We start from the raw sequence: 27989 nt of genomic DNA on the forward strand, positions 1-27989 counted from the left end.
AGGTCGGGGGATTGTGGAGGCCAGGTCCTCTGATGCAGCACTCCATCACTCTCCTTCTTGGTAAAGTAGCACTTACACAGCCTGGAGGTGTGTTGGGTCATTGTCCTGTTGAAAAACAAATGATAGTCCCACTAAGCCCAAACCAGATGGGATGGCGTATCGCTTCAGAATGCTGTGGTAGCCATGCTGGTTAAGTGTGCCTTGAATTCTAAATAAATCAAAGACAGTGTCACCAGCAAAGCACTGCCACACTATAACACCTCCTCCTCCATGCTTTACGGTGGGAAATACACATGCAGCGATCATCCGTTCACCCACACCGCGTCTCACAAAGCCACGGCGGTTGGAACGCTGGGTCTTCCATTCCTGTGGCGGTCCTCATGAGAGCCAGTTTCATCATAGTGCTTGGTTTTTGCGACTGCACTTGAAGAAACTTTCAAAGTTCTTGAAATGTTCCGTATTGACTGACCTTCATGTCTTAAAGTAATGATGGACTATCGTTTCTCTTTGCTTATTTGAGCTGTTCTTGCCATAATATGGACTTGGTCTTTTACCAAATAGGGCTATCTTCTGAATACCCCCCTACCTTGTCACTACACAGCTGATTGGCTCAAACGCATTAAGAAATTAAGGAATTCCGCAAATTAACTTTTAAGAAGGCACACCTGTTAATTGAAATGCATTCCAGGTGACTACCTCATGAAGCTGGTTGAGAGAATGCCAAGAATGTGCAAAGCTGTCATCAAGGCAAACATATATTTTGATTTGTTTAACACGTTTTTGGTTACTACATAATTTCATATGTGTTATTTCATAGTTTTAATGTCTTCACTATTATTTTACAATGTAGAAAATAGTAAAAATAAAGAAAAACCCTTGAATGAGTAGGTGTGTCCAAACATTTGACGGGTACTGTATATATACACTACCGTTCAAAAGTTTTAGAACACCTACTCATTCAATTTCTTCACTTCACTGTCATTGGTGAACAAGTTGCTTGCAAATAAAACAAGCCTTGTCGGCACCATGAACAAAGCGAGAAGGGAGCTCCCTCCCTCTGTGCAAAATTAGGCACCTGCACAGCCGTACAACGATGCTGAAGAATGACAAGACAACACTCACACTATACCAATGTAAGGCAAGACCTGTTGTCAGCATCGTTGTACGGCTGTGCAGGTGCCTTATTTTTTGCACAGAGGGAGGGAGCTCGCTTTGTCCTTGTAAGGTTCCACAAGCCTCATCACAACATTCTTCGACACTCGCTCACTTGCTGCCCGATGTGTATGTTTTCCGATGTGTATGTTTATCTCACCGTTTCATTTGTTGGTGGCGCGGGCAGCTGCTCAGTGCGTAGCGTTCTGGCTTTTTTGCACTTAGGTTCAGGCTGAGGCTCAGAATCAGAAGAAAAATCATCAGAGATGTCATCATTCGTTTCTTCCCCACCGTCTGAGGCGATTTCAATCAGATCTTGTAGCAGTGCTAACCGCAGCATGTACATCCAGTCATCTTGGTCTTCTTGCCGTTGTAAATGACGCATGCTCTCCCTGTGTACTCCAAGTAGGCCAGAGTAGACTGATAAGACTGCTTGGATTTGGTGGACTGATATAGGTACATACCATTTTGAGATTTTAATTAGAATAGATCAATACAATAGAATGGCCCTGTTCTTCATTCACAATTGGTGATTACATAATTATGCATTGTCCACCTCCCCTCGCTCATCAACTCCCCCTTTCTCCCCCATTATACTTTACTTCTTATTTAATCTGTTATATGTGTGAAATTAATTTGGTATAGTTTAGGTTCAGTTTTGAGGCAGTTATCGGGGTGATTATCAACTGGATACTGCATCTTCCAATGTCGGGAGAATGAGTGGAGCAGGCCCTACTGTCGGGAGAATGAGTGGAGCGAGCCCTACTGTCGGGAGAATGAGTGGAGCAGGCCCTACTGTCTGGAGAATGAGTGGAGCAGGCCCTACTGTCGGGAGAATGAGTGGAGCAGGCCCTACTGTCTGGAGAATGAGTGGAGCAGGCCCTACTGTCGGGAGAATGAGTGGAGCAGGCCCTACTGTCTGGAGAATGAGTGGAGCAGGCCCTACTGTCTGGAGAATGAGTGGAGCAGGCCCTACTGTCTGGAGAATGAGTGGAGCAGGCCCTACTGTCTGGAGAATGAGTGGAGCAGGCCCTACTGTCTGGAGAATGAGTGGAGCAGGCCCTACTGTCGGGAGAAGGAGGGCCAACGGGGGAAAACCATTCAAATAATGATAAACCCTCCTAAAAATCCAGTTGTGTTTGTGATATTACGATTCTAACAACGGCAGTGTGTTATCTAAACTTATTTAGGAAAAGTCAAGGACGAAGGGGGGCAGAGTAATAAAATAAATTAATGAGCAGTCAAAATGACTGCTTTAGCGGTTCTAGTGTTAAACCATCAGACAAGCTCAGTGCATATAGTTGATTTGATTCAAACACATAGGATGTGTTTATATATGGAAAAATACACGCTAAAACATTTAGACAAATCGATTGGTCGAAAGAACAGATTACTCTTTTTTTTTTGTCGGGGACAGACCTAAAGGCTATACATCTTAAGTGTAAAACTGCAGAGATGTTTCCCTCAGTGCCCTTTGACCCTTTTGTCTGAGAGATCCGTTGAAGAGGGGAGTATGTCTGTGGGTCAAGGGTTAAAAGTGTGGAGTGTGTTTGAGTGTTTGACTGACTGTGTGTGTGTGTGTGTGTGTGTGTGTGTGTGTGTGTGTGTGTGTGAGAGAGAGAGGGCTGAGGTATTTGTTTGGTTTAAAACGGTCTGTGTGTGCAATATAAGGTGATAACTGTGTAATAATGGCCTCTGTGGTCTGGTCTGGTCTGGCTCAACTAGCTGACAGGAGGGACCTGTACAGAACAGCAGGGACAACAGCCGGAGGGAGGGACTTGTACAGAACAGCAGGGACAACAGCCGGAGAGAGGGACTTGTAGAGAACAGCAGGGACAACAGAGGGAGGGAGGGACCAGTAGAGAACAGCAGGGACAACAGAGGGAGGGAGGGAGGGACCAATAGAGAACAGCAGGGACAACAGAGGGAGGGAGGGAGGGACCTGTAGAGAACAGCAGGGAATACAGTGGGAGGGATGGACCTATGGAGAACAGCAAGGACAACAGCGGGAGGGAGGAACCTGTACAGAACAGCAGGGACAACAGTGGGAGGGAGGGACCTGTAGAGAACAGCAGGAACAACAGTGGGAGGGAGGGACCTGTAGAGAACAGCAGGAACAACAGAGGGAGATACTTGTAGAGAACAGCAGGGACAACAGTCGGAGGGAGGGAAGGACCTGTAGAGAACAGCAGGGACAACAGCAGGAGGGAGGGACCTGTAGAGAACAGCAGGGACAACAGTGGGAGGGAGGGAGGGACATGTAGAGAACAGCAGGGACTACAGTGGGAGGGACCTGTAGAGAACAGCAGAGACAACAGCAGGAGGGAGGGACCTGTAGAGAACAGCAGGGACAACAGCGGGAAGGCGGGACCTATAGAGAACAGCAGGGAATACAGTGGGAGGGAGGTACCTGTAGAGAACAGCAGGGACAACAGTGGGAGGGAGGGACCTGTAGAGAACAGCAGGGACAACAGTGGGAGGGAGGGACCTGTAGAAAACAGCAGGGACAACAGTGGGAGGGAGGGACCTGTAGAGAACAGCAGGGACAACAGTGGGAGGGAGGGACCTGTAGAGAACAGCAGGGACAACAGAGGGAAGTAGTGTAATAGCTAGGCGTCTGTAATATTTTATTAGGATCCCCATTAGCTGTTGCTGAAGCAGCAGCTACTCTTCCTGGTGTCCACATGTGTGGAAATAGCATAGTCTCTGGCTTCCGCTTGAAGTGTATGTTAGGTTGTTTACAGTGGGTTGGGGGTAGAGGTTTTTGACGTTGGCTGGGGAGGAGTGTGTGTATGTGAGTGATTTGTCTAAAAAGCTCTTTATTTTTGGTGGAATTATGGATCGAGAGATGTGTGTACCGTGAGTGACTATGATTGCTCTGTTTGTGTATTCTGTGTTTTTTCTGGATCAAAAAGGGGCTTACGTGGTGGGCGTGGCTTTTATTTAGGTGATTGTTAGTTCTCAAAGATTATACTATTAAGAAATATATAGCTCCATTCTCCATTCTTTATATCTGCTTGTGGTATTTTTTAAAGTTTACACTGAGAGCGTTTTTCCATTTGTTTGGATTTAGGCGGGCGGCCCAAAGATTACAATGGCAGAAAAATCCCTGGTATTGAAATGTAAGGTAGTGTGGCTGTATTATGTTGTGGTTTGTCTGTGACCGACAGCATTTCTGTACCATACTAACCGTTCTTCCCTTCCTGTTCTGCAGGTGTCCCTCCCTCCCTCCTGGAATCCCAGCATCTGCCGAGTCATCAGTAGTGAGTCAGGGTGTCATGGCCACTGGGTCCAGGACATGCAGAGATCACCCTTCATAGTGCTTCCCCCAGCCAACCACTTGCAAAAACACACACGTAGGAGGAGGAGGCACAAGGGTAGTAATGATGACCACATCCTATATGAACGGTCACGTGACTGAGTCAGACGGAAGAGGAGGAGGGGGTGAGGCGATCCAGGAGGAGCCCCAGCAGTGGCACAGGGAGATGGCGGTGGACTGCCCGGTGGACCTGGGTGCCCGTACCCTGCCTGTGAGGCGCTCTGCCCAGCTGGAGAGGATCCGTCAGCACCAGGAGGACCTGAGGAGGAGGAGGGAGGAGGAGGGCAGGAACAGACAGGAGCTGGATCTGAACGCCTCCATACGGCTCAAGAAGCTGTCTCAGAACCCCAAGGTGGGCATCGATAACCCCACCTTCGACCCCATCGAGGGCCCTGGAGGGCCACTGGGACTGCCGCCCAACCTGGGAGCCCCCACTCTACTGGGTGGGTAGGACTGAGTATGATAACAGTCTGAACAAAGATATACAATATTATAGTGTTCTATTAAGTGATGCGATTCTGAACTGAATAGTTGTTTGGCATCAGTCCCTGATCACTAGCCAGGATAAAGTGGGAGTGTCTTGCTGAATTCAAAATGAACCGCTAGCCCCTAACCACACTATGTAAGTATGGCAACATTACTGCTCAGGTAGCGTGGTGAAGGAAGTGCCATTTTGCTTAAGTTCGTCTTTTTAGATTTACAGGATTCCATTTGGAATTCAGAATACACCTCTAGAGCTGTCAGAACAGCATAAAGCTATCATTTAACCTTTATTTAACCAGGTTAGTCTCGTTGAGATAAACATCTCTTCAAGAGAGGCCTGGATCAAGACAGCAGCATCAACAGTATCAGACAGACAGACAGATAGACACATGACATCAACCAGACTAATAAAATGACAGCTTAATAGCCCTGATCTTGACATCTCTAGCTTTTAGAATCATCCATCTCTTTTCTCTCAGTACATATGTATCCTGTGTGTCTGTCTGTGGCTTTCCCTCAGTCTCTTAACCCAAGTCTGTAGGCCTATGGTGGGTGCATTCCTGTTCTAAAGCTTTCTGAGTGAGTGAGTGAGTGAGTGAGTGAGTGAGTGAGTGAGTGAGTGAGTGAGTGAGTGAGTGAGTGAGTGAGTGAGTGAGTGATCCTCAGGGGGGAGGGCAGGGGACCCTGTGATGGGAGGTTAATTAAAAAGTATGTTACAAAACATTCTGACCCTGGCTACAATGGCTGCTCTCTCTCCCTGAGCGGGTGCTCCATGTCCTGTCCTTGGCCTGCTCTACCACTCCTCCTGCCAAGTTAATAATGCATTGAAATGATACACATCATATAGCCTGCCTAAGAAAATCATAAAGCCTGCCTAAGAAAACAATATGTAGGACAGAAGGTACATAAAATACCCAGTGAATTAAAAATGGAGAGTGAAAGGAGATCCTCCATCAGATGAGATGACACTAGCCACCCAATAACATACTCCCTTTGACACACACCGACCCTCTTCTTATTTTGGTATTACTTACACTGGAAAGATATGCCTAAGAGAGGGGTCTGAATTTGAGAGAGCTGGTAAGATTTAAGAATTTTATGATTATTTTGGAGTTGTATCCAAGCTATTAATATCCTGTATTGACCATAGTCCCTGTATGAGTTCACTGTTATTTTTTCCTGAATCTGAGCATGTGTGTGTCAGGCTTTTGTGTACAATTTTTCTATGGGTGACCTGTCAGGACAGTATATGTATGCCTGACTCTCCCCCCTGTCAGGACAGTATATGTATGCCTGACTCTCCCCCCTGTCAGGACAGTATATGTATGCCTGACTCTCCCCCCTGTCAGTACAGTATATGTATGCCTGACTCTCCCCCCTGTCAGGACAGTATATGTATGCCTGACTCCCCTGTCAGGACAGTATATGTATGCCTGACTCCCCCCTGTCAGGACAGTATATGTATGCCTGACTCTCCCCCCTGTCAGGACAGTATATGTATGCCTGACTCTCCCCCTGTCAGGACAGTATATGTATGCCTGACTCTCCCCCCTGTCAGGACAGTATATGTATGCCTGACTCTCCCCCCTGTCAGGACAGTATATGTATACCTGACTCTCCCCCCTGTCCCTGCCTACAGAGTTGGAGGAGCTGCTGATGTCTCTGAAGCAGGTGCAGCACTGCCTGTCAGACGGCCAGAGCCAGGAGGACGTGGAGCTGGTGCTGCAGCTGGTCCAGAAGACTGACTTCCAGAAGGCCTTCAACATCCACAATGCTGTGGCCCAGCACATGAACAGGCCCAGCCCGCCCTTCCCACACACAGACCGCGCTCAGGATCTGGCACACGAGGTGAGTCCTGATCTGGAGTCAGTTTGGGGTGTTAAGGTTAGGGTAAGCTGATCCTAGATCTGGGCTTACAGATATATGTAACAGCAGCACATGAACCGGCCCATCCCACCCTTCCCCACACTTATAGATGGCTTGGTTATTTAGCAACAACTATGGGGCAAAACAGACATGGTTGGATTAGACTGTTGACAACATGTAAACTATATTTAGTCTCCAATGTTTATTGAAAACATAAATAAAGTTGCACAATGAGCACTTGTTGTCTCTCAAATACATCGTTACAGTTGTTGGTTAGCTAGCTAGCGAATTTTTGCCATCTTAGCATGTACTCTAGCGCGTCCTGGCACACACCTTCAACGTTGTGCAGTATTTCCCACAGAACGCATAGCCCCTCGTTGATTATCCCATACACACACCACGTTCAGGGCCTGGCCCAGGAGATGAGACCTCGACGCTGATCTCAAGTCAGTTTGGGGTATTACTACGTCAGGGTTAGGGTTTGCATGGGAAGAACTGATCCTATATCTGTGCCTACAGAAGTGGCTCAGTACATGAGCTGGCTCAAGAGGAAAGAGGGGGATGCTGATACAGAGTCAGTTTTGTGTTTTGCATTAGAATCATTAAGGGTAGTGTTGGCGGAGGAGTAAGCTGATCTTAGGATCTGTTGCCTGTGGGAAACTTGTACCTGGAGCATACCGAGTAGGGCTGGGGAAGAGGGTGGTTTGGGGCTGGGGGAAGAGGGTGGTTTGGGGCTGGGGGAAGAGGGTGGTTTGGGGCTGGGGGGAAGAGGGTGGTTCGGGGCTGGGGGAAGAGGGTGGTTCGGGGCTGGGGGAAGAGGGTGGTTCGGGGCTGGGGGAAGAGGGTGGTTCGGGGCTGGGGGAAGAGAGTGGTTCAGGGCTGGGGGAAGAGGGTGGGGCTGGGACAAGCGAATGGGGCTGGGACAGAGGATGGGTCTGAGGGTAGAATGAGGCAGTAGGGGTTAGTGCTCCTGTATATCAATTCCAAATCAAGCTGTGCGTTGCTCCACTGGTCTTTGGCTGAGCCCCCACCTCAGACTGCCTGGGAACTAGAATGGAAGGAAATGGGAGAGACACACTCGATCTGAGGCCAAGCGAACAGGCCAAGAGTAAAGACTGGGGAGGGTCTGTCACACAATTATAGGAATACACACACACTGAGACACGCACACACTCAAACACATACGCACCACATGCACACACACACTGAAACTTCCGTGCACACACATACACATACACACTGAGACGCACACAAGCAATCGAGTATGACTGAATTAGGTAGCCTACGAGCATGAACATGAAGTTCAGCAGAATTTGTGCAGTGTAAGAGGTTTTTAATGGACAGAAACCTCTTCAAAGTACTTCAAATGACTTTCTGTTATGTTTTGTCCACTAATGAAGCCTAATTGAGGAGAAAGCCTGTTTGCCTGGAATCACTGTAGTGTGAAGTGTTAATGAGAGACTCAACAATAAACTTGTTTATTGTTGTTGTTGTTGTCATCTCATTCTCCCCCAGCCAGCAGCACAGAACAGCTCTTGTACTCAGCCCGCCCCATCATTAGAGCCCAAACTCATCAAGAACTCAAACTCTCTGACCTGGACTAGACAGGACACTCACAATAGGGCCTCTCGCACTCTCTCACTATGTGTCTCTGTCTGTCTGTCTGTCTCTCTCTCAATTCAATTCAATTCAATTCAATTCAAAGGGCTTTATTGGCATGGGAAACATATGTTTACATTGACAAAGCAAATGAAATAGACAATAAACAAAAGGGAAATAAACAAGGGAAATAAATTAGAAATGAACAGTAAACATTACACTCACAAGTTTTTAAATAATATAGACATTTCAAATGTTATATTATTGGTGTTGTAACAATGTAAATGAAAATAAATAAACAGATAAATATAGGTTGTATTTACAATGGTGTTTGTGCTCCACTGGTTGCCCTTTTCTTGTCGCAAATCTTGCTGCTGTGGTGGCACACTGGTATTTCACCTAATAGATATGGATTGGGTCAAGATTGGATTTGTGTAATCTGAGGGAAATATGTGTCTCTAATATGGTCATACATTTGGCCAGGAGGTTAGGAAGTGCAGCTCGGTATCCACCTCATTTTGTGGGCAGTGTGCAAATATAGCCTGACTTCTCTTGAGAGCCAGGTCTGCCTATGGCGGCCTCTCTCGATAGCAAGGCCATGCTCACTGAGTCTGTACAAAGTCAAAACTCTTCTTAATTTTGTGTCAATCACAGTGGTCAGGTATTCTGTCACTGTGTATTCTCTGTTTAGGGCCAAATAACATTCCAGTTTGCTTTGTTTTTTTGTTAATTCTTTCCAATGTGTCACGTAATTATCTTTTTGTTTTCTCATGATTTGGTTGGGTCTTATTGTGTTGCTGTCCTGGGGCTCTGTGGGGTCTGTTTGTGTTTGTGAACAGAGCCCCAGGACCAGCTGGCTGAGGGGACGCTTCTCCAGGCTTTGTTATGGCCTTGGTTTTACATTGTACACAGAGGATGTTTTTGCAGAATTCTGCATTCAGTGTCTCAATTTGGTGTTTGTTCCATTTTATGAATTATTGGTTGGTGATTGGACCCCAGACCTCACAACCATAAAGGGCAATGGGTTCTATAACTGATTCAATCATTTTTTGCCAGATCCTAGTTGGGATGTCAAATGTTATGTTCCTTTTGATGGCATAGAAGGCCCTTCTTGCCTTGACTCTTAGATTGTTCACAGCTTCGTGGAAGTTACCTGTGGTGCTCAGGTTTAGGCCAAAGTAGTTATATTTTTGGGGTGTGCTCTAAGACATTTACATTTACATTTTAGTCATTTAGCAGACGCTCTTATCCAGAGCGACTTACAGGAGCAATTAGGGTTAAGTGCCTTGCTTAAGGGCACATCGACAGATTTTTCACCTAGTCGGCTCGGGGATTAGAACCAGCGACCTTTCGGTTACTGGCACAACGCTCTTACCCACTAAGCTACCTGCCGACAACAGTGTCTAGGTGGAATTTGTATTTGTGGTCCTGCCAATTTTTGTCTTACTGAGATTAACTGTCTAACAATCTGTGCAGAAGATCTAGGTGCTGCTGTAGGCTCCTTGGTTGGGGACAGAAAAACCAGATCATCTGCAAACAGTAAACATTTGAATTCAGAGTCTAGTAGGGTGAGGCAGAGTGCTTCAGACTGTTGTAGAGCCCTCGCCAATTCGTTGATATAAATGTTGAAGAGGGTGGGGCTCAAGCTCCATCCCTGTCTCACCCCCCAGCCCTGAGGAAATACATGTGTTTTTTGCCCATTTTAACCGCACACTTGTTGTGTACATGGATTTGATAATATCGTATGTTTTCCCCACCCCAACAAATCTTTCCATCAATTTGTATAGCAGATCCTCATGCTTGAAATCAACAAAGCATGAGAATACTTTGCTTTTGTTTTGTTTGTTTGTAAATAAGGATGTGCAAGGTGAATACGTGGTCTGTCTTACGGTAATTTGGTAAAAAGCCAATTTGACATTTGCTCAGGACATTCTTTTCACTGAGGAAATATACAGTGGGGAAAAAAAGTATTTAGTCAGCCACCAATTGTGCAAGTTCTCCCACTCAAAAAGATGAGAGAGGCCTGTAATTTTCATCATAGGTACACGTCAACTATGACAGACAAATTGAGAAAAAAAAATCCAGAAAATCCCATTGTAGGATTTTTAATGAATTTATTTGCAAATTATGGTGGAAAATAAGTATTTGGTCACCTACAAACAAGCAAGATTTCTGGCTCTCACAGACCTGTAACAACTTCTTTAAGAGGCTCCTCTGTCCTCCACTCGTTACCTGTATTAATGGCACCTGTTTGAACTTGTTATCAGTATAAAAGACACCTGTCCACAACCTCAAACAGTCACACTCCAAACTTCACAATGGCCAAGACCAAAGAGCTGTCAAAGGACACCAAAAACAAAATTGTAGACCTGCACCAGGCTGGGAAGACTGAATCTGCAATAGGTAAGCAGCTTGGTTTGAAGAAATCAACTGTGGGAGCAATTATTAGGAAATGGAAGACATACAAGACCACTGATAATCTCCCTCGATCTGGGGCTCCACGCAAGATCTCACCCCGTGGGGTCAAAATGATCACAAGAACGGTGAGCAAAAATCCCAGAACCACACGGGGGGACCTAGTGAATGACCTGCTGAGAGCTGGGACCAAAGTAACAAAGCCAACCATCAGTAACACACTACGCCGCCAGGGACTCAAATCCTGCAGTGCGAGACGTGTCCCCCTGCTTAAGCCAGTACATGTCCAGGCCCGTCTGAAGTGCATTTGGATGATCCAGAAGAGGATTGGGAGAATGTCATATGGTCAGATGAAACCAAAATATAACTTTTTGGTAAAAACTCAACTCGTCATGTTTGGAGGACAAAGAATGCTGAGTTGCATCCAAAGAACACCATACCTACTGTGAAGCATGGGGTTGGAAACATCATGCTTTGGGGCTGTTTTTCTGCAAAGGGACCAGGACGACTGATCCGTGTAAAGGAAAGAATGAATGGGGCCATGTATCGTGAGATTTTGAGTGAAACCCTCCTTCCATCAGCAAGGGCATTGATGATGAAACGTGGCTGGGTCTTTCAGCATGACAATGATCCCAAACACACCGCCCGGGCAACGAAGGAGTGGCTTCGTAAGAAGCATTTCAAGGTCCTGGAGTGGCCTAGCCAGTCTCCAGATCTCAACCCCATAGAAAATCTTTGGAGGGAGTTGAAAGTCTGTGTTGCCCAGCGACAGCCCCAAAACATCACTGCTCTAGAGGAGATCTGCATGGAGGAATGGGCCAAAATACCAGCAACAGTGTGTGAAAACCTTGTGAAGACTTACAGAAAATGTTTGACCTGTGTCATTGCCAACAAAGGGTATATAACAAAGTATTGAGAAACTTTTGTTATTGACCAAATACTTATTTTCCACCATCATATGCCAATAAATTCATTAAAAATTCTACAATGTGATTTTCTGGATTTTTTTTTCTCATTTTGTCTGTCATAGTTGACGTGTACCTATGATGAAAATTACAGGCCTCTCTCATCTTTTTAAGTGGGAGAACTTGCACAATTGGTGGCTGACTAAATACTTTTTTTCCCCACTGTAGGAGTCTGCTGTTGATGATAATCATGGAGAGGATTTTCCTAAGGTTGCTGTAGACGCATATCACACGGTAGTTCCTTGGTTCCAAGTATTGGGGAAGATGCCAGAGCTGAGGATGATGTTAAAGAGTTTAAGTATAGCCAATTGGAATTTGTAGTCTGTGTATTGTATCATTTCATTTAGTACCACAGGCCTTTTTGGGTTGAAGGGTTTGTATTTTGTCCAGTAGTCCATTCAATGTAATTGGAGAATCCAGTGTGTTCTCGTAGTTTTTAATAGCTGACTAAGATTTTTACTTGATCATGCATACTGTATGTTTTTGCAGTTTGTTCTTTGTTATAGGGCCAACAAGATTGGAGAAGTGGTTTATCTATACATCTCCATTTTGGATAGATAGCTCTTCTTGTTTTTTTGTTTAGTGTTCCAATTTTCCCAGAAGTGGATAGATTCTATGGATTCTTCAATTACATTGAGCTTATTTTGTGCTGCTTAGTGTATTTCTGTAATGTGTTTCACCATAGTGAAGGTGGAGGCTCAGGTTTTCTGGGTCTCTCTCTCTGTCTCTCTGTGTCTCTGTGTCCGCGGGTCCTTAAAAAGTCTTAGTCTTACATTTAAAGGCCTTAAATTGTCTTAAATTCAGTTTTCAATTATCTTACAAAATGTGACCGGAGATGACTACAGTGTTTCCGCTATGTTGAGGAGCTGCTTAATTGTTGCTACTGAGGCACATTTTCAAGATGCTGGAATGCTCCACATGTAGCCTACGACTCTGTGTGTGCATGATGTGCATGTGCCACTGCAAGTCGGGTGTTGCCAGAAGAGTGAGTACAGCGAGTGAAGTAGGCTACAAAATGGATAGCCAATTCGAAACATTGCTTGTAGCTTGGCTAGTTAGCTCACTTGTTAACTAGCTAGTTAACTGTTGAGCTATTACTTGATTTGGTCAAACAGTAAAGTGCATGATCTTCATAATTCCTCTAATGAAATTGTCTGCCCTGCCCATGTGCCTGTTTTGCTGGGGCCTGCCGCAGTAATAATGAGCGAGCCACTTTTTACTGCCTTTCCCACTGCGCTCCTGTAGAAAAAAAATGTGTTCTGATTCTAGCTATAAGAAAAACATCTATCCTGTGTAATACTCGGGCCTAAAATTGACACCCGCCATATGCCAACCGAGGGTAGATTTTGGCATTGCCGGGTAAGAATGTCTCATTCACCAACCACGCTGGCGCCTGGTCACACTCCGGGTTCTACAGTGTGAGTATTTAATAGTCAAGTATGGGCACAATTGTGAGTTGTGATTAATAGCAAAATAAATGCTGCAGTAGCTTGTTTTCAAAGTATTTCTGCCGTTTTGTTTCATATCTGATAATGCACAAAGAAATCTGAATCCTAACGTTATAGCTATCCCACCTCGCGCAGCAACACTTCATGTCTGGGGGGCTGTGCGTGCTGAAATATTGGTTTTTAGAAGCAATGGACACAGGCATAAAAGTTGGTATAATTTACTCGAAAGTCAAAGTGAGACTTTGTTCTCATGTTTCTTGACTGTTTACATTGTTTTGTTCACAAGCTAGGTTGCTTTTCAAAGTTTGAGTTTGCTCCAACTGCTAGCATAAAGAGACATCGTTGGCCTCTACGAGTGACATTCTCACAGGCATGCTGATGACTTGAGTGGCCATGTTACCAAGGTAACCTTAAAGGGGCAGCTAAACATTTTTGTCTGATATTTTTGTTAAAATACTCCGGTCACAGAATATTAAATTAAATCGAGCATGATCATCAGTTTTTATTGTTTCTTTGTGTAATTGTGGCAACAACAAATATTTAGCCTGGTAAAATATTTGAGTGGCAGGTATTATTTTTATCTGCCTGCCACAATGGCTGGTATACAAAAAAGTTAGCTTTAGGCTCTGGTAATACTTGTCACAGTTGAAGAGAGGATGTTCTCAACTTTGTGAAGGTATATTATTTATTTCTCAGCTATCTATTTTAAAACCAAGATATTTATATGGATTTGAGATACGGAGCGCGCAAAATGAGCATTGGCCATTGCGAGCGCATCGGCCTCATTGGGTATTAGGCTATGACAGCAATGCTTTTTTAGGACATTAATAATTACTTTGCTGTTAGATTAAAATAGTGATCAAGCTAATGTGTTTTGAGTTTCTACTTACCCAGCTGGTGAATTAGCAACAAATATATTAGTCTATGATATTAGTGCTATTAGAAAATGATTAGCCTACAAAATAAATTATATTGGTGACAGCGTGAAGAAATATGGGAATATTAGCAGGTTTATGGCACATGCAGACCTCAAAATTGGTATTAAATTGCATTTCAAGTGGCATTAAAAAGGTCTTGGTCTTAAATTCAATTTCATGGAACCTGCAGATACAGTGTATGTGTGTCTGTCTCTCTCTTTCGGTCTCTCTCTCTCTCGCTCTCTGTGTCTCTGAGGCTGCTGGCTGCACCATTATATACTGAGTCCCTGACAGGGAGCCAGAGCCACCAGGGTTCAAACAGGGAGGGTGTGTGTTTATGCATGAGGACGGAAGACATTTTCCCATCATTTACATATACATTTGCCATGCCAAATGGCCCCTGTTCCAAGCTCAACTTGTGGTGACTATTTTGTCCTATGTAGGGAGTGTCTTATTGAAAGCACGTCACCAGAGTATACCTAATACTAGAGACACAAACAACAACATAGTGGGATTAGCCTAGGTCTGGAGGAGACCAATTAAGTGAGGAGGGGTGTTTTCCGCCTGTGGCCACCCTGGTAAAACCCCACCTCTCATAGGCTTAGTTTTAGATCCCCTCCCCCCCGCCTTGAATGTGATGTCAGCTTCTAGTGTGTGTGGGTGTAGGGGAGGTGATAGGAGAGGAGGGATTCTGGCTTGACTGGCTGAAATTAACTTTTGTTAATTTCAGACAGTAGTTCTGAAAATGGTGCTCACAAGCCAAAATTGGTCCCCATTTTTTGGTGTGTACTACGTCATCAAATTGTGTACTACGTCATCCATTTCATATGATATACACTACCAGTCAAAAGTTTGGACACACCTACTCATTCAAGGGATTTTCTTTATTTTTACATTGTGAAGACATCAAAACTATGAAATAACACATATGGAATCATGTAGTAACCAGACAAGTGTTAAATAAATGAACATATATTTTAAATTTGAGATTCTTCAAATAGCCACCCTTTGTCTTGATGACAGCTTTGCGCACTCTTGGCATTCTCTCAACCAGCTTCATGAGGTAGTCACCTGAAATGCATTTCAATTAACTGGTGTGCCTTGTTAAAAGTTAATTTGTGGAATTTCTTTCCTTCTTAATGCATTTGAGCCAATCAGTTCTGTTGTGACAAGGTAGGGGCGGTATACAGAAGATAGCCCTATTTGGTAAAAGACCAAGTCCATATTAGGGCAAGAACAGATCACATAAGCAAAGAGAAGTGACAGTCCATCCTTACTTTAAGACATGAAGGTCAGTCAATACGGAACATTTCAAGAACTTTGAAAGCTAATTCAAAGCCATATCTCAGACTGCCCGATAAAAATAAAAGATTAAGATGGGCAGTCTGAGATATGGCTTTTTCTTTGCAACTCTGCCTAGAAGGTCAGCATCACGGAGTCGCCTCTTCACTGTTGACGTTGAGACTGGTGTTTTGCGGGTACTATTTAATAAATCTGCCAGTTGAGGACCTGTGAGGCGTCTTTCTCAAACTAGACACTCTAATGTATTTGTCCTCTTGCTCAGTTTTTCACCGGGGCCTCCCACTCCTCTTTCTATTCTGGTTAGAGCCAGTTTGCGCTGTTCTGTGAAGGGAGTAGTACACAGCATACGAGATCTTCAGTTTCTTGGCAATTTCTCGCATGGAATAGCCTTAATTTCTCAGAACAAGAATAGACTGACGAGTTTCAGAAGAAAGTTATTTGTTTCTGGCCATTTTGAGCCTGTAATCGAACCTACGATACTCAACTAGTCTCAAGAAGGCCAGTTTTATTGCTTCTTTAATCAGCACAACAGTTTTCAGCTGTGCTAACATAATTGCAAAAGGGTTTTCTAATGATCAATTAGCCTTTTTTTAAATGATAAACTTGGATTAGCAAACACAACGTGCCATTGGAACACAGGACTGATGGTTGCTGATAATGGGCCTCTGTACGCTTATGTAGATATTCCATAAAAAATCAGCCGTTTCCAGCTACAATAGCCATTTACAATATTAACAATGTCTAATCTGTATTTCTGATCAATTTGATGTTAAGCAAAAAATTGCTTTTCTTTCGAAAACAAGGACATTTTTAAGTGACGCCAAACTTTTGAACGGTAGTGTATGTATTCAACCCCTTTGCTATGAAGCCCCTAAATAAGATCTGGTGCAACCAATTACCTTCAGATGTTACATAATTCGTTAAATAAAGGCCACCTGTGTGCAATCTAAGTGTCACATGATCTCAGTATATATACACCTGATCTGAAAGGCCCCAGAGTCTGCAACACCACAAAGCAAGGGGCACCACCAAGCAAGCAGCACCATGAAGACAAAAGGTGCTCTCCAAACAGGTCAGGGACAAAGTTGTGGAGAAGTACAGTTCAGGGTTGGCTTATAAAAAAATATCAGACACTTTGAACATCCCACGGGGGACCATTAAATCCATTATTAAAAAATTGAAAGAATATGGCACCACAACAAACTTGCCAAGAGAGGGCCGCCCACCAAAACGCACGGACCAGGCAAGGAGGGCATTAATCAGAGAGGCAACAAAGATACCAAATATAACCCTGAAGGAGCTGCAAAGCTCCACAGCAGAGATTGGAGTATCTGTCCATAGGACCACTTTAAGCCGTACACTCCACAGAGCTGGGCTTTACGGAAGAGTGGCCAGAAAAAAAGCCATTGCTTAAAGAAAAAAAAATGCTAACATGTTTGGTGTTTGCCAAAAGGCATGTGGGAGACTCCCCAAACATATGGAAGAAGGTACTCTGGTCAGATGAGACTAAAATTGATCTTTTTGGCCATCAAGGAAAACGCTATGTCTGGCGCAAACCCAACACCTCTCATCACCCCGAGAACACCATCCCCACAGTGAAGCATGGTGGTGGCAGCATCATGCTGTGGGGATGTTTTTCATCGGCAGGGACTGGTAAACTGGTCAGAATTGAAGGAATTATGGATGGCGCTAAATACAGGGAAATTCTTGAGGGAAACATGTTTCAGTCTTCCAGAGATTTGAGACTGGGACGGAGGTTCACCTTCCAGCAGGACAATGACCCTAAGCATACTGCTAAAGCAACACTCGAGTGGTTTAAGGGGAAACATTTAAATGTCCTGGAATGGCCTAGTCAAAGCCCAGACCTCAATCCAATTGAGAATCTGTGGTATGACTTCAAGATTGCTGTACACCAGCGTAACCCATCCAACTTGAAGGAGCTGGAGCAGTTTTGCCTTGAACAATGGGTAAAAATCCCAGTGGCTAGATGTGGCAAGCTTATTGAGACATACCCCAAGAGACTTGCAGCTGTGATTGCTGCAAAAGGTGGCTCTACAAAGTATTGACTTTGGGGGGGGGGGGGTAGTTATGCACGCTCAAGTTTTCTGTTCTTTTGTATTATTTCTTGTTTGTTTCACCCAAAAAAATATTTTGCATCTTCAAAGTGGTAGGCATGTTGTGTAAATCAAATGATACAAACCCCCCAAAAAATCCATTTTAATTCCAGGTTGTAGGGCAATAAAATAGGAAGAATGCCAAGGGGGGTGAATACTTTAGCAAGCCACTGTATGTGGGTTTTTGTTGCAATTTGTGTGATATGTTATGAATCCAATTCGTACTATATGTTATGAATTTGTTGTGCTTAGGATACTAAAGGGCATCTGTAACCAATAAGAAACGCTCATTATCATTGAAAAACATTGTCATTCTGCTGCATGCCCTAATGAACATAACTCAAGCTGAAGCTTGGGCCTAGGCTGTGGACTCACTGGTTATTGTTCTTTACTATTCTGCTTACATGGCCTGTTGTGGTGCTGGGGCCTGGTGCTGGGGCCTGGTGCTGGGGCCTGGTGCTGGGGCCTGGTGCTGGGGCCTGGTGCTGGGACCTGGTGCTGGGGCCTGGTGCTGGGGCCTGGTGCAGGGGCCTGGTGCTGGGGCCTGGTGCTGGGGCCTGGTGCTGGGACCTGGTGCTGGGACCTGGTGCTGGGGCCTGGTGCTGGGGCCTGGTGCTGGGACCTGGTGCTGGGGCCTGGTGCTGCTCTAAAGGCCTTTGAAGGCCCATCAGCAGAGCATGGATCACCAGCTCTTAGAATAACTCACTTTCACCCCACAAGGAAAAAGTTAAAACCAGTCAACTAAATGTTTTAACACAAACCCTATACCATCTAATCTGGTGAACAAATGTAGCCTATTGTAATGTTGAATCAAACGGGTGGGAATATTTAAATACTTCAAACCTTCCTGTAGATGCTTTACTTTTTGATCAATTTCTTTGATCGGAGAGAACAGGTGTAAATCATCAGATGTTTCAAGTTTCCGGCGTGACTCCTATCCCTCCTCGTCTTTCTTTCACGTCCTGTGTTCATCTTCAGGTCCAGTCTATAGTTCGTAACAGCCAACACAAGGAGGGCTTGGAGCTCAACACCCTGCTCTCCTCACCACATGTCCAGGTGAGGCTTCCATCCATTCCTACTGTAATGTCTAATTATGTGTCTCTGTGTAACCGCTGTGTTTCTGTCTTACCTGTCTCTCTGTGTAACCTGTCTCTCTGTGTAACCTGTGTCTCTGTCTAAACTCTTTCTCCGTCCCAGTATAACCCGTCTCTGTCCCAGTATAACCCGTCTCCGTCCCAGTATAACCTGTCTCCATCCCAGTATAACCCGTCTCTGTCCCAGTATAACCTGTATCCCCCTGGCTCTCAGGGCTGGAGTTGGTTCAGGTCAGGAGTGTGTTGGTTCAGCTGTGATCAGCTGTTGGCTCCATCTCTTGGCAGAGGCCTGGCCAAAGCCCTAATCTCCCTCCCACATCCTTCCTTCCTCTGAGTTTATACTGTATAGCCAAGCTGCCTTTCCCTGAGCCCTGTACACTTCTTCTACAATGTGACCAAGCTGCCTTCCCCTGAGCCCTGTACACTTCTTCTACAATGTGACCAAGCTGCCTTCCCCTGAGCCCTGTACACTTCTTCTACAATGTGACCAAGCTGCCTTCCCCTGAGCCCTGTACACTTCTACCTTTCCCTTACACTCTGACTTGTCTGTCTGTCCCCCACATCTACAATGATGCTGCTGCTCCTCTGAGACACCAGGGCATGTTCAGTAGGGAGGGACGGTTTGAAACAGATTGAAAAGGGAGGTAGTACCTGATTGTTTTGCTACAGTGTGCCCTACTGAACATAACCCAGCACACAGGAGGATGGAGGAGGAGAGGAAGAAGGAGTGATGGTCAGGGGTTTTCCCTGTAGTGTTTTGAGTGTTGCCATGGATGGGCCCATCATAGAGGTAGACATGGTGAGGTAACCAGGCGTTTCTCCCCAGGGCCAGGTGGAGGGAGAGGATCATAGATAGCATGTTGATTTACCTTCTGTGCTTCTCTCAGGGGACGATATGGCTGTTAGTCTGTTACTACTTACTGAAGGTTTCTTATATCATGTTTGTCCTCCTGGATACTCCTGGATTTCTTCCAGCGAAATGCTTGTGTTTCTAGCTCCAACAGTGCAGTAATACCTAGCAAAACAAATTTAAAAAATACACACATAATCCAGAAAAATAAACAAAATAAATGATATAGGATGAGCCTTGACTAGAATACAGTATATACAGATGAAGTGGGTAAAACAGTATGTAAACATTATTAAAGTGACCAGTAGGGCAGCAGTCTCTAAGCTGCAGGGTAGAGTACCGGGTGGTGGGCGGCTAGAGCAGTGACTAAGGTTCAGGGCAGGAAATAGAAGAATAGCAGGGGGCTCTGGAAGTAATGACTACAGTACTGTTAGACACAGGTCTCTGTGGGTGTAATGGAAGTAATGACTACAGTACTGTTAGACACAGGTCTCTGTGGATGTAATGGAAGTAATGACTACAGTACTGTTAGACACAGGTCTCTGTGGGTGTGGATGTAATGGAAGTAATGACTACAGTACTGTTAGACACAGGTCTCTGTGGGTGTGGATGTAATGGAAGTAATGACTACAGTACTGTTAGACACAGGTCTCTGTGGGTGTGGATGTAATGGAAGTAATGACTACAGTACTGTTAGACACAGGTCTCTGTGGGTGTGGATGTAATGGAAGTAATGACTACAGTACTGTTAGACACAGGTCTCTGTGGGTGTGGATGTAATGGAAGTAATGACTACAGTACTGTTAGACACATGTCTCTGTGGGTGTGGATGTAATGGAAGTAATGACTACAGTACTGTTAGACACAGGTCTCTGTGGGTGTGGATGTAATGGAAGTAATGACTACAGTACTGTTAGACACAGGTCTCTGTGGGTGTGGATGTAATGGAAGTAATGACTACAGTACTGTTAGACACAGGTCTCTGTGGGTGTGGATGTAATGGAAGTAATGACTACAGTACTGTTAGACACAGGTCTCTGTGGGTGTGGGTGTAATGGAAGTAATGACTACAGTACTGTTAGACACAGGTCTCTGTGGGTGTGGATGTAATGGAAGTAATGACTACAGTACTGTTAGACACAGGTCTCTGTGGGTGTGGATGTAATGGAAGTAATGACTACAGTACTGTTAGACACAGGTCTCTGTGGGTGTGGATGCGTGTGTCCATGCGTCTACATCCGCCTGTGTGTTTGCTTTACAAGTCGCTAAAAGTTAACCCACTAAGTCTGTGTCCATTTTCACCTGGCCTGTCAGACGTGTGTAAGTAAGTAAGTAAGCCTGGTCTGAGCCAGAACCGCCCACAGGGGGCAGGAGCCTAGCTCCTGTTTCTGTAGAGTGAGGCAGCTAGTACACCAGCTAGACACGATGCCAGTCTGTCGCAGGGCCGTACCCCGCCCCAATCCATCTCCTTAAAGCTGACTGCCAAGCAGAGAGGTATGGCTCGACCGGGGATCGAACCCCTAACGTTCCAATCTCAGGGCAGACACTAACCATAAGGCCACTGAGTTGGTGTGTGTGCATACTCTAAAAGTCTCTAGTAGTTAACCCAGTGTGTGACTGGTGCTCTCTGTGCCTCCCATCCTCAGGCAGGGCTGCTGGCCAATGACTGTGTGGCAGAGGGAGGATAAGGAGGGAGTGATGTTGTGTTATTCCTATAAAAGTGTCTAGTTAACCCAGTAATTCTGACCAGTACACCCCCTGTGTCCCCTGTCCCTTCCCAGTAGGTACTGCTGGCCCTGACTGTATGGAAGTCTAGCCTGTGTCTTGGTGTGCCAGTCTAACCTGTGTCTTGGTGTGCCAGTCTAACCTGTGTCTTGGTGTGCCAGTCTAACCTGTGTCTTGGTGTGCCAGTCTAACCTGTGTCTTGGTGTGCCAGTCTAACCTGTGTCTTGGTGTGCCAGTCTAACCTGTGTCTTGGTGTGCCAGTCTAACCTGTGTCTTGGTGTGCCAGTCTAACCTGTGTCTTGGTGTGCCAGTCTAACCTGTGTCTTGGTGTGCCAGTCTAACCTGTGTCTTGGTGTGCCAGTCTAACCTGTGTCTTGGTGTGCCAGTCTAACCTGTGTCTTGGTGTGCCAGTCTAACCTGTGTCTTGGTGTGCCAGTCTAGCCTGTGTCTTGGTGTGCCAATCTAGCCTGTGTCTTGGTGTGCCAGTCTAACCTGTGTCTTGGTGTGCCAGTCTAACCTGTGTCTTGGTGTGCCAGTCTAACCTGTGTCTTGGTGTGCCAGTCTAACCTGTTTCTTGGTGTGCCAGTCTAACCTGTGTCTTGGTGTGCCAGTCTAACCTGTGTCTTGGTGTGCCAGTCTAACCTGTGTCTTGGTGTGCCAGTCTAACCTGTGTCTTGGTGTGCCAGTCTAACCTGTGTCTTGGTGTGCCAGTCTAACCTGTGTCTTGGTGTGCCAGTCTAACCTGTGTCTTGGTGTGCCAGTCTAACCTGTGTCTTGGTGTGCCAGTCTAACCTGTGTCTTGGTGTGCCAGTCTAACCTGTGTCTTGGTGTGCCAGTCTAACCTGTGTCTTGGTGTGCCAGTCTAACCTGTGTCTTGGTGTGCCAGTCTAACCTGTGTCTTGGTGTGCCAGTCTAACCTGTGTCTTGGTGTGCCAGTCTAACCTGTGTCTTGGTGTGCCAGTCTAACCTGTGTCTTGGTGTGCCAGTCTAACCTGTGTCTTGGTGTGCCAGTCTAACCTGTGTCTTGGTGTGCCAGTCTAGCCTGTGTCTCTGCATCCAACCGTCTAGCAGCTAGAGTCTGTTTGGTTAGCCCAGTAAGGCTGACCCTAACCCTATGTCCCCTGTCCCTCCCCAGGCAGTGCTTCTGGCCCATGACTATGTTGCGGAGCAGGAGATGCAGCTGGAGCCCCTGACCCCGGACGGCCCCTGTGAGGCTCTCACCCAGTGGGGAGGGGATGCCGTCAAGATAGTCCGCATGGAGAAGGCCAGGGACATCCCACTGGTGAGAGAGACTCCTTTAAAACACACCAACAGTCATGAATCATCATAGGAGTAGACATAGGCTGTCTGAAAAGTCCCAGCTGTTAAATCCTCGGTTCCTCCTGTCTTTGTTTTCTCAATTCCTCTCTCAAACCTTATTGGAGGAGATGCTCCAGGTTCCCTCCCTTCGGGATCCCCTCCAATGAGATTTGAGAGTGTGGCGACGAATCAAGGACGGGAGGAATCAAAGATTTGACAGCTTGTATTTAGCACTTTTTGACAACTGCTGATGTAAAAAGGGCTTTATAAAATCAATTTGAATGAATGTACACTTTGACAGAGCCGACAACTCATGTAAGAAAAGTTTAAACCCTCCTGTGTCTATCACTAACCTCTGTTCCTCACTGTGGGTATGTGTGGCAGGGTGCGACGGTGCGTAACGACATGGACAGCGTGATAATAAGCCGCATCGTGAAGGGCGGGGCAGCGGAGCGCAGCGGGCTGCTGCATGAAGGGGACGAGGTTCTGGAGATCAACGGAGTGGAGATCAGAGGGAAGGACGTCAACGAGGTCTTCGACATCCTGGCCGACATGCACGGCACCCTGACCTTCATCCTTATCCCCAGCCCACAGACCAAACCCCCGCCCATCAAAGAGACTGTGGTGAGTACTGACCAAACCCCCGCCCATCAAAGAGACTGTGGTGAGTACTGACCAAACCCCCACCCATCAAAGAGACTGTGGTGAGAACAGACCAAACCCCCCCCATCAAAGAGACTGGTGAGTACAGACCCAACCCCCGCCCATCAAAGAGACTGTGGTGAGTACAGACCAAACCCCCGCCCATCAAAGAGACTGTGGTGAGTACTGACCAAACCCCCGCCCATCAAAGAGACTGTGGTGAGTACAGACCAAACCCCCGCCCATCAAAGAGACTGTGGTGAGTACTGACCAAACTCCCACCCATCAAAGAGACTGTGGTGAGTACAGACCAAACCCCCACCCATCAGAGACTGGTGAGTACAGACCCAACCCCCGCCCATCAAAGAGACTGGTGAGTACAGACCAAACCCCCGCCCATCAAGGATACTGTGGTGAGTACAGACCAAAACTCCACCCTTCAGAGACTGGTGAATACAGACCAAACCCCCGCCCATCAAAGAGACTGTGGTGAGTACAGACCCAACCCCCACCCATCAAAGAGACTGTGGTGAGTACTGACCAAACCCCCGCCCATCAAAGAGACTGTGGTGAGTACAGACCCAACCCCCACCCATCAAAGAGACTGTGGTGAGTACTGACCAAACCCCCACCCATCAAAGAGACTGTGGTGAGTACAGACCAAACCCCCGCCCATCAAAGAGACTGTGGTGAGTACTGACCAAACCCCCACCCATCAAAGAGACTGTGGTGAGTACAGACCAAACCCCCGCCCATCAAAGAGACTGTGGTGAGTACAGACCAAACCCCTGCCCATCAGAGAGACTGTGGTGAGTACAGTCACACCTCCATATCCGACCACCTCTCCTCTCATCTTCTATCCCTACCCTGGCTGTGATGTCCGTCTGTCTGTAGCAATCGCACTGTTCCAAGTTCCAATGGCTCTCAGTGAGTTGTACAGCATGGTTCTGCCCCATGGTCCATGTTGCTTTGATTCCCACATACTGAATATGTCATTATGAACTGTACGTTGTTTTGGATTAGAGCATCTGCTACATGACCATATTTATAAATGGGAATCTTAATGTAATTCTAGAATATACAGTATAGATTAACTAGAAAACTAAGGTCATGTAAAATAGTTAACTCTGTGCCGCTTGCATCGTGCTATACCTTAGTGGCGTGCAAAGCTATTAGCTAGTAACAGAGAAAAGAAGAAAGATCCGGGAAAGGGGTGTCGTCTGAAAGCTGGAAACTGTGAAAGGAACAGCTGAAGTAAGAAACTTTTAGTGAACATAAATATCGTTATCACTGTCAAAGTTGCGTCAATTCAAATCTGGCATTAGGAACAAAAGAGGTCAACACGACTTCTAAGATATACTAGTTATTTTAATTAATGCAAAAACCTTCAATGGTAAATATGATGTTTCGTATATACGGGCTCTTTGAAATACCCCGCAGGGCACTTCAGAGAACTAATCCATTGTTTCAGATTCAATACTCAAATACTCTGACAGAGAGAGTTTCCCACCTCTCTGCTGGCCAATCAGAGTAGACTTGAGCGTGGTTTAGACTTACTCAGCCTATCCGTTGGCGCACAGGCTAGTCCCCCGCCTCTTAGCGCATCCCTGTTTCCAGGCATACGTTCATCATAACAACCTGTCATAGTGAGAAGAGCCAGCTCCCTTAGACACCATTCCTACGTCCAAGGAAGGTTCACAGATCACAAAGAACCAGTATATTCTAGTATTTGGAGACACAAATCCTTATCTCATTTTACCCCCTAAAACAGCTCTTCACATCAATCACAGCTTGCCAGGTGTCACAACCTACATTAGCCCAGTCAAGAATGCATTCTTTCTAAGTTAGTCATCCCATCAATTTAGGAGAATAATACATCTCTAATATCACTATTCCCCTGTTATAGCATTAGCTGGTTAACTTCCGCGTGTGTAGCTAGCTAACGATAGCTAGCTAACGTAGTTAAGTCACAAACCCAGCCAACTAACGTTAGCTAGCTAATAACTTGAGGAACGTTTATGTGGTTGGTAGCTAACTAAGAGGCATATCCTTGGTTACCTAGCTACGTTGCTAGCTAACGTTAGCATGAAGACCGTAGCAAACGTTTCGCAACGGATACCGTTTACTCCAAACTGAAAATGTTTTGGAAAGAGAACTAGATTTTCTATTGGACAAATTCAGGTAGGCCCCTCCCAGTTTAATTATGTTTGCTTCCGTTTGGTTCCTAGTGAATACCTTGGTCGATAATATACAAGAGAACGTCGTCACATCTGGGACCAGCGCCCACAGAGATCCTATTCCTAATTATGTACCAGCGTCCTTGCTAACGACCAGTGCCGTTGCTAATTAGCATAGTTAGACCCTCTGGCATAGGAATAGAAATCTATAGAAACAATGCAAACTAACAGAATGTCTAGATTTAGAACAATATTCAAAATTCGAAAAAGTTGGCCTAAGTCTCTAAATATGTCTCTGGCTGGTCCCATTGTTGCAAAGAGTTCTGGGATATTAGAATATCGTTATCTTAACCTTTGTCATCTTCAACCTAGGTGAAATGCTGGTCTTTACCTGGTTGTTTACTGCTGGCTAGCAAAGAACCCATATGACAGAAAAGTGCAGACAGTTAGGCTTGGTACAGGCTAGTACTAGGTACCATAATATTGGTTTATGGCTTAGGCTAATGCTACCTCCTGCTGGGATAGCATTTGGTTCTTGAGCTAGCTTTCTGACTGTTTCAATATTTACCAGCTAGTTACCTAAACCAAAACAAAGTAGCTAGCTAGCTATGACCTTTCTAACCCATTATCTGCTATACCTAGTGTGAAAATGTATGCACTCACTAACTGTAAGTCGCTCTGGATAAGAGTATCTGCTAAATGACTTAAATGTAAATGTCTTGTTTCTCTATTCCACCAGGTCCATGTGAAGGCTCACTTTGACTACGACCCATCTGATGACCCGTACGTGCCGTGCAGGGAGCTGGGCCTGTGCTTCCAGAAGGGTGACATCCTCCACATCATCAGCCAGGATGACCCCAACTGGTGGCAGGCCTACAGGGATGGAGATGAGGACAACCAGCCCCTGGCCGGGCTAGTACCAGGTACACTACCCTGACGCCCCTAACCCTGACCCTAACCAGCCCCTGGCCGGGCTAGTACCAGATACACTACCCTGACCCCTAACCCTGACCCTAACCAGCCCCTGGCCGGGCTAGTACCAGATACACTACCCTGACCCCAACCAGCCCCTGGCCGGGCTAGTACCAGAAACACTACCCTGACCCCAACCAGCCCCTGGCCGGGCTAGTACCAGATACACTACCCTGACCCCAACCAGCCCCTGGCCGCGCTAGTACCAGATACACTACCCTGACCCCAACCAGCCCCTGGCCGCGCTAGTACCAGAAACACTACCCTGACCCCAACCAGCCCCTGGCCGGGCTAGTACCAGATACACTACCCTGACCCCAACCAGCCCCTGGCCGGGCTAGTACCAGATACACTACCCTGACCCCTAACCCTGACCCCAACCAGCCCCTGGCCGGGCTAGTACCAGATACACTACACAGATTGGAGGGCTGTTAAGGAGAAACCTCAAAGTTCTCTTATACTTCCATTCATTGTTGTGTTGTGTGTGTGTAATTATGTATGCTGCTTTCTTGGCCAGGTCTGACTTGAAAAAGAGATGTCAATCTTAATGTGACTTCTCTGGTTAATTAAAGGATAAATAAAATAAAATACCTCACAACAAACGGTGGGCCAGTTCCAGGTCATCAATGCAGTTGATCAGACCTCACAATGCCTGGAGAAGACGGTGTTTAACAACATCTCTTCTCTTTGTAAATGCAGGCAAGAGCTTCCAGCAGCAGAGAGAGGCCATGAAGCAGACCATAGAAGAGGATAAAGAGCCTGAGAAGTCTGGAAAGCTGTGGTGTGCGAAGAAGAACAAGAAGAAGAGGAAGAAGCTCCTTTACAACGCCAAGCAGAATGACGGTAAAGCTAGCCCAGAAGAAGCACCTTTATTCACCAAGTACATTTACACACACCTGGAATTTTACGTAATGAAGTGTTGATACTAGCAATAGACAGAATATACAGACAGAATATAGACAAAGTAATTTACTTATAATCGACATACAGTAAATACAATATAAATACAATAAACATAGAACAATTACACATGATAGAGTATATGCAAACGTACAGTTGAAAATGTGTGTAGAATATACTGAGAATTAGGGTTGAATGGCGGAAATCCGGTTACCGAGATTTACCGCCCAAAACCACTCCCTTTTTCCGGGATAAATAACGGCGAGAAACCGGTAAATTGTAATAAATTATGTATATGAACAGCATGGAGTGAAATGAAACTGTTAAATGATATGCAATGTCTAAATCTGGCTTCTCTACGGCCTCTGCATGATGAATCAACGCTAAGAGTGGGGACAGACAGCCCATCTCAGTATGGAGCACAGTTCACAATGCATATAGACCTATCATCTCATGGTAACTTTTTTCCTTGTGACAGGTAGGCCTACATTTGCTGCAGCATAGCCTATGCTAGAGTAATATAAGGACCGAATGCGTGTCTAATTTACACATCTCCATCTGATCTCCATCTGGCTTTCGGGGGTCACCTTGTATTTTAATTGTAAAGATTTTTTTTTTTTTTTTGCAGTTTTTAAATATCATTGCTTCAAATCAGTGCACACACTCTCGCAGTCTTTCTCCATCAATTCCATTCAAATTGCATCCAAAATAGATAATCCTGTTCTAGATTGATATATAGCACTATATATA

General features: G+C 45.6%; 1 protein-coding gene across 2 annotated transcripts in view; it reads left to right on the plus strand.

The window, feature by feature from the left end:
* Positions 1-27989, plus strand: part of pals1a (protein associated with LIN7 1, MAGUK p55 family member a) — a 58618-nt gene that overhangs the window by 24398 nt on the left and 6231 nt on the right. For both annotated transcript variants that reach the window (XM_041854733.2, XM_041854734.2), the window contains 7 exons: positions 4367-4914; positions 6594-6802; positions 18559-18636; positions 22385-22531; positions 22933-23172; positions 26107-26290; positions 27039-27182. In XM_041854733.2, coding sequence (XP_041710667.2) covers positions 4536-4914; positions 6594-6802; positions 18559-18636; positions 22385-22531; positions 22933-23172; positions 26107-26290; positions 27039-27182 — 1381 coding nt within the window. In that variant the 5' untranslated portion in view covers positions 4367-4535. The remainder of the gene's footprint in view (positions 1-4366; positions 4915-6593; positions 6803-18558; positions 18637-22384; positions 22532-22932; positions 23173-26106; positions 26291-27038; positions 27183-27989) is intronic.

This window comes from Coregonus clupeaformis, chromosome 29, assembly GCF_020615455.1.
Source record: "Coregonus clupeaformis isolate EN_2021a chromosome 29, ASM2061545v1, whole genome shotgun sequence".
NCBI classification, from domain to species: Eukaryota; Metazoa; Chordata; class Actinopteri; order Salmoniformes; family Salmonidae; genus Coregonus; species Coregonus clupeaformis.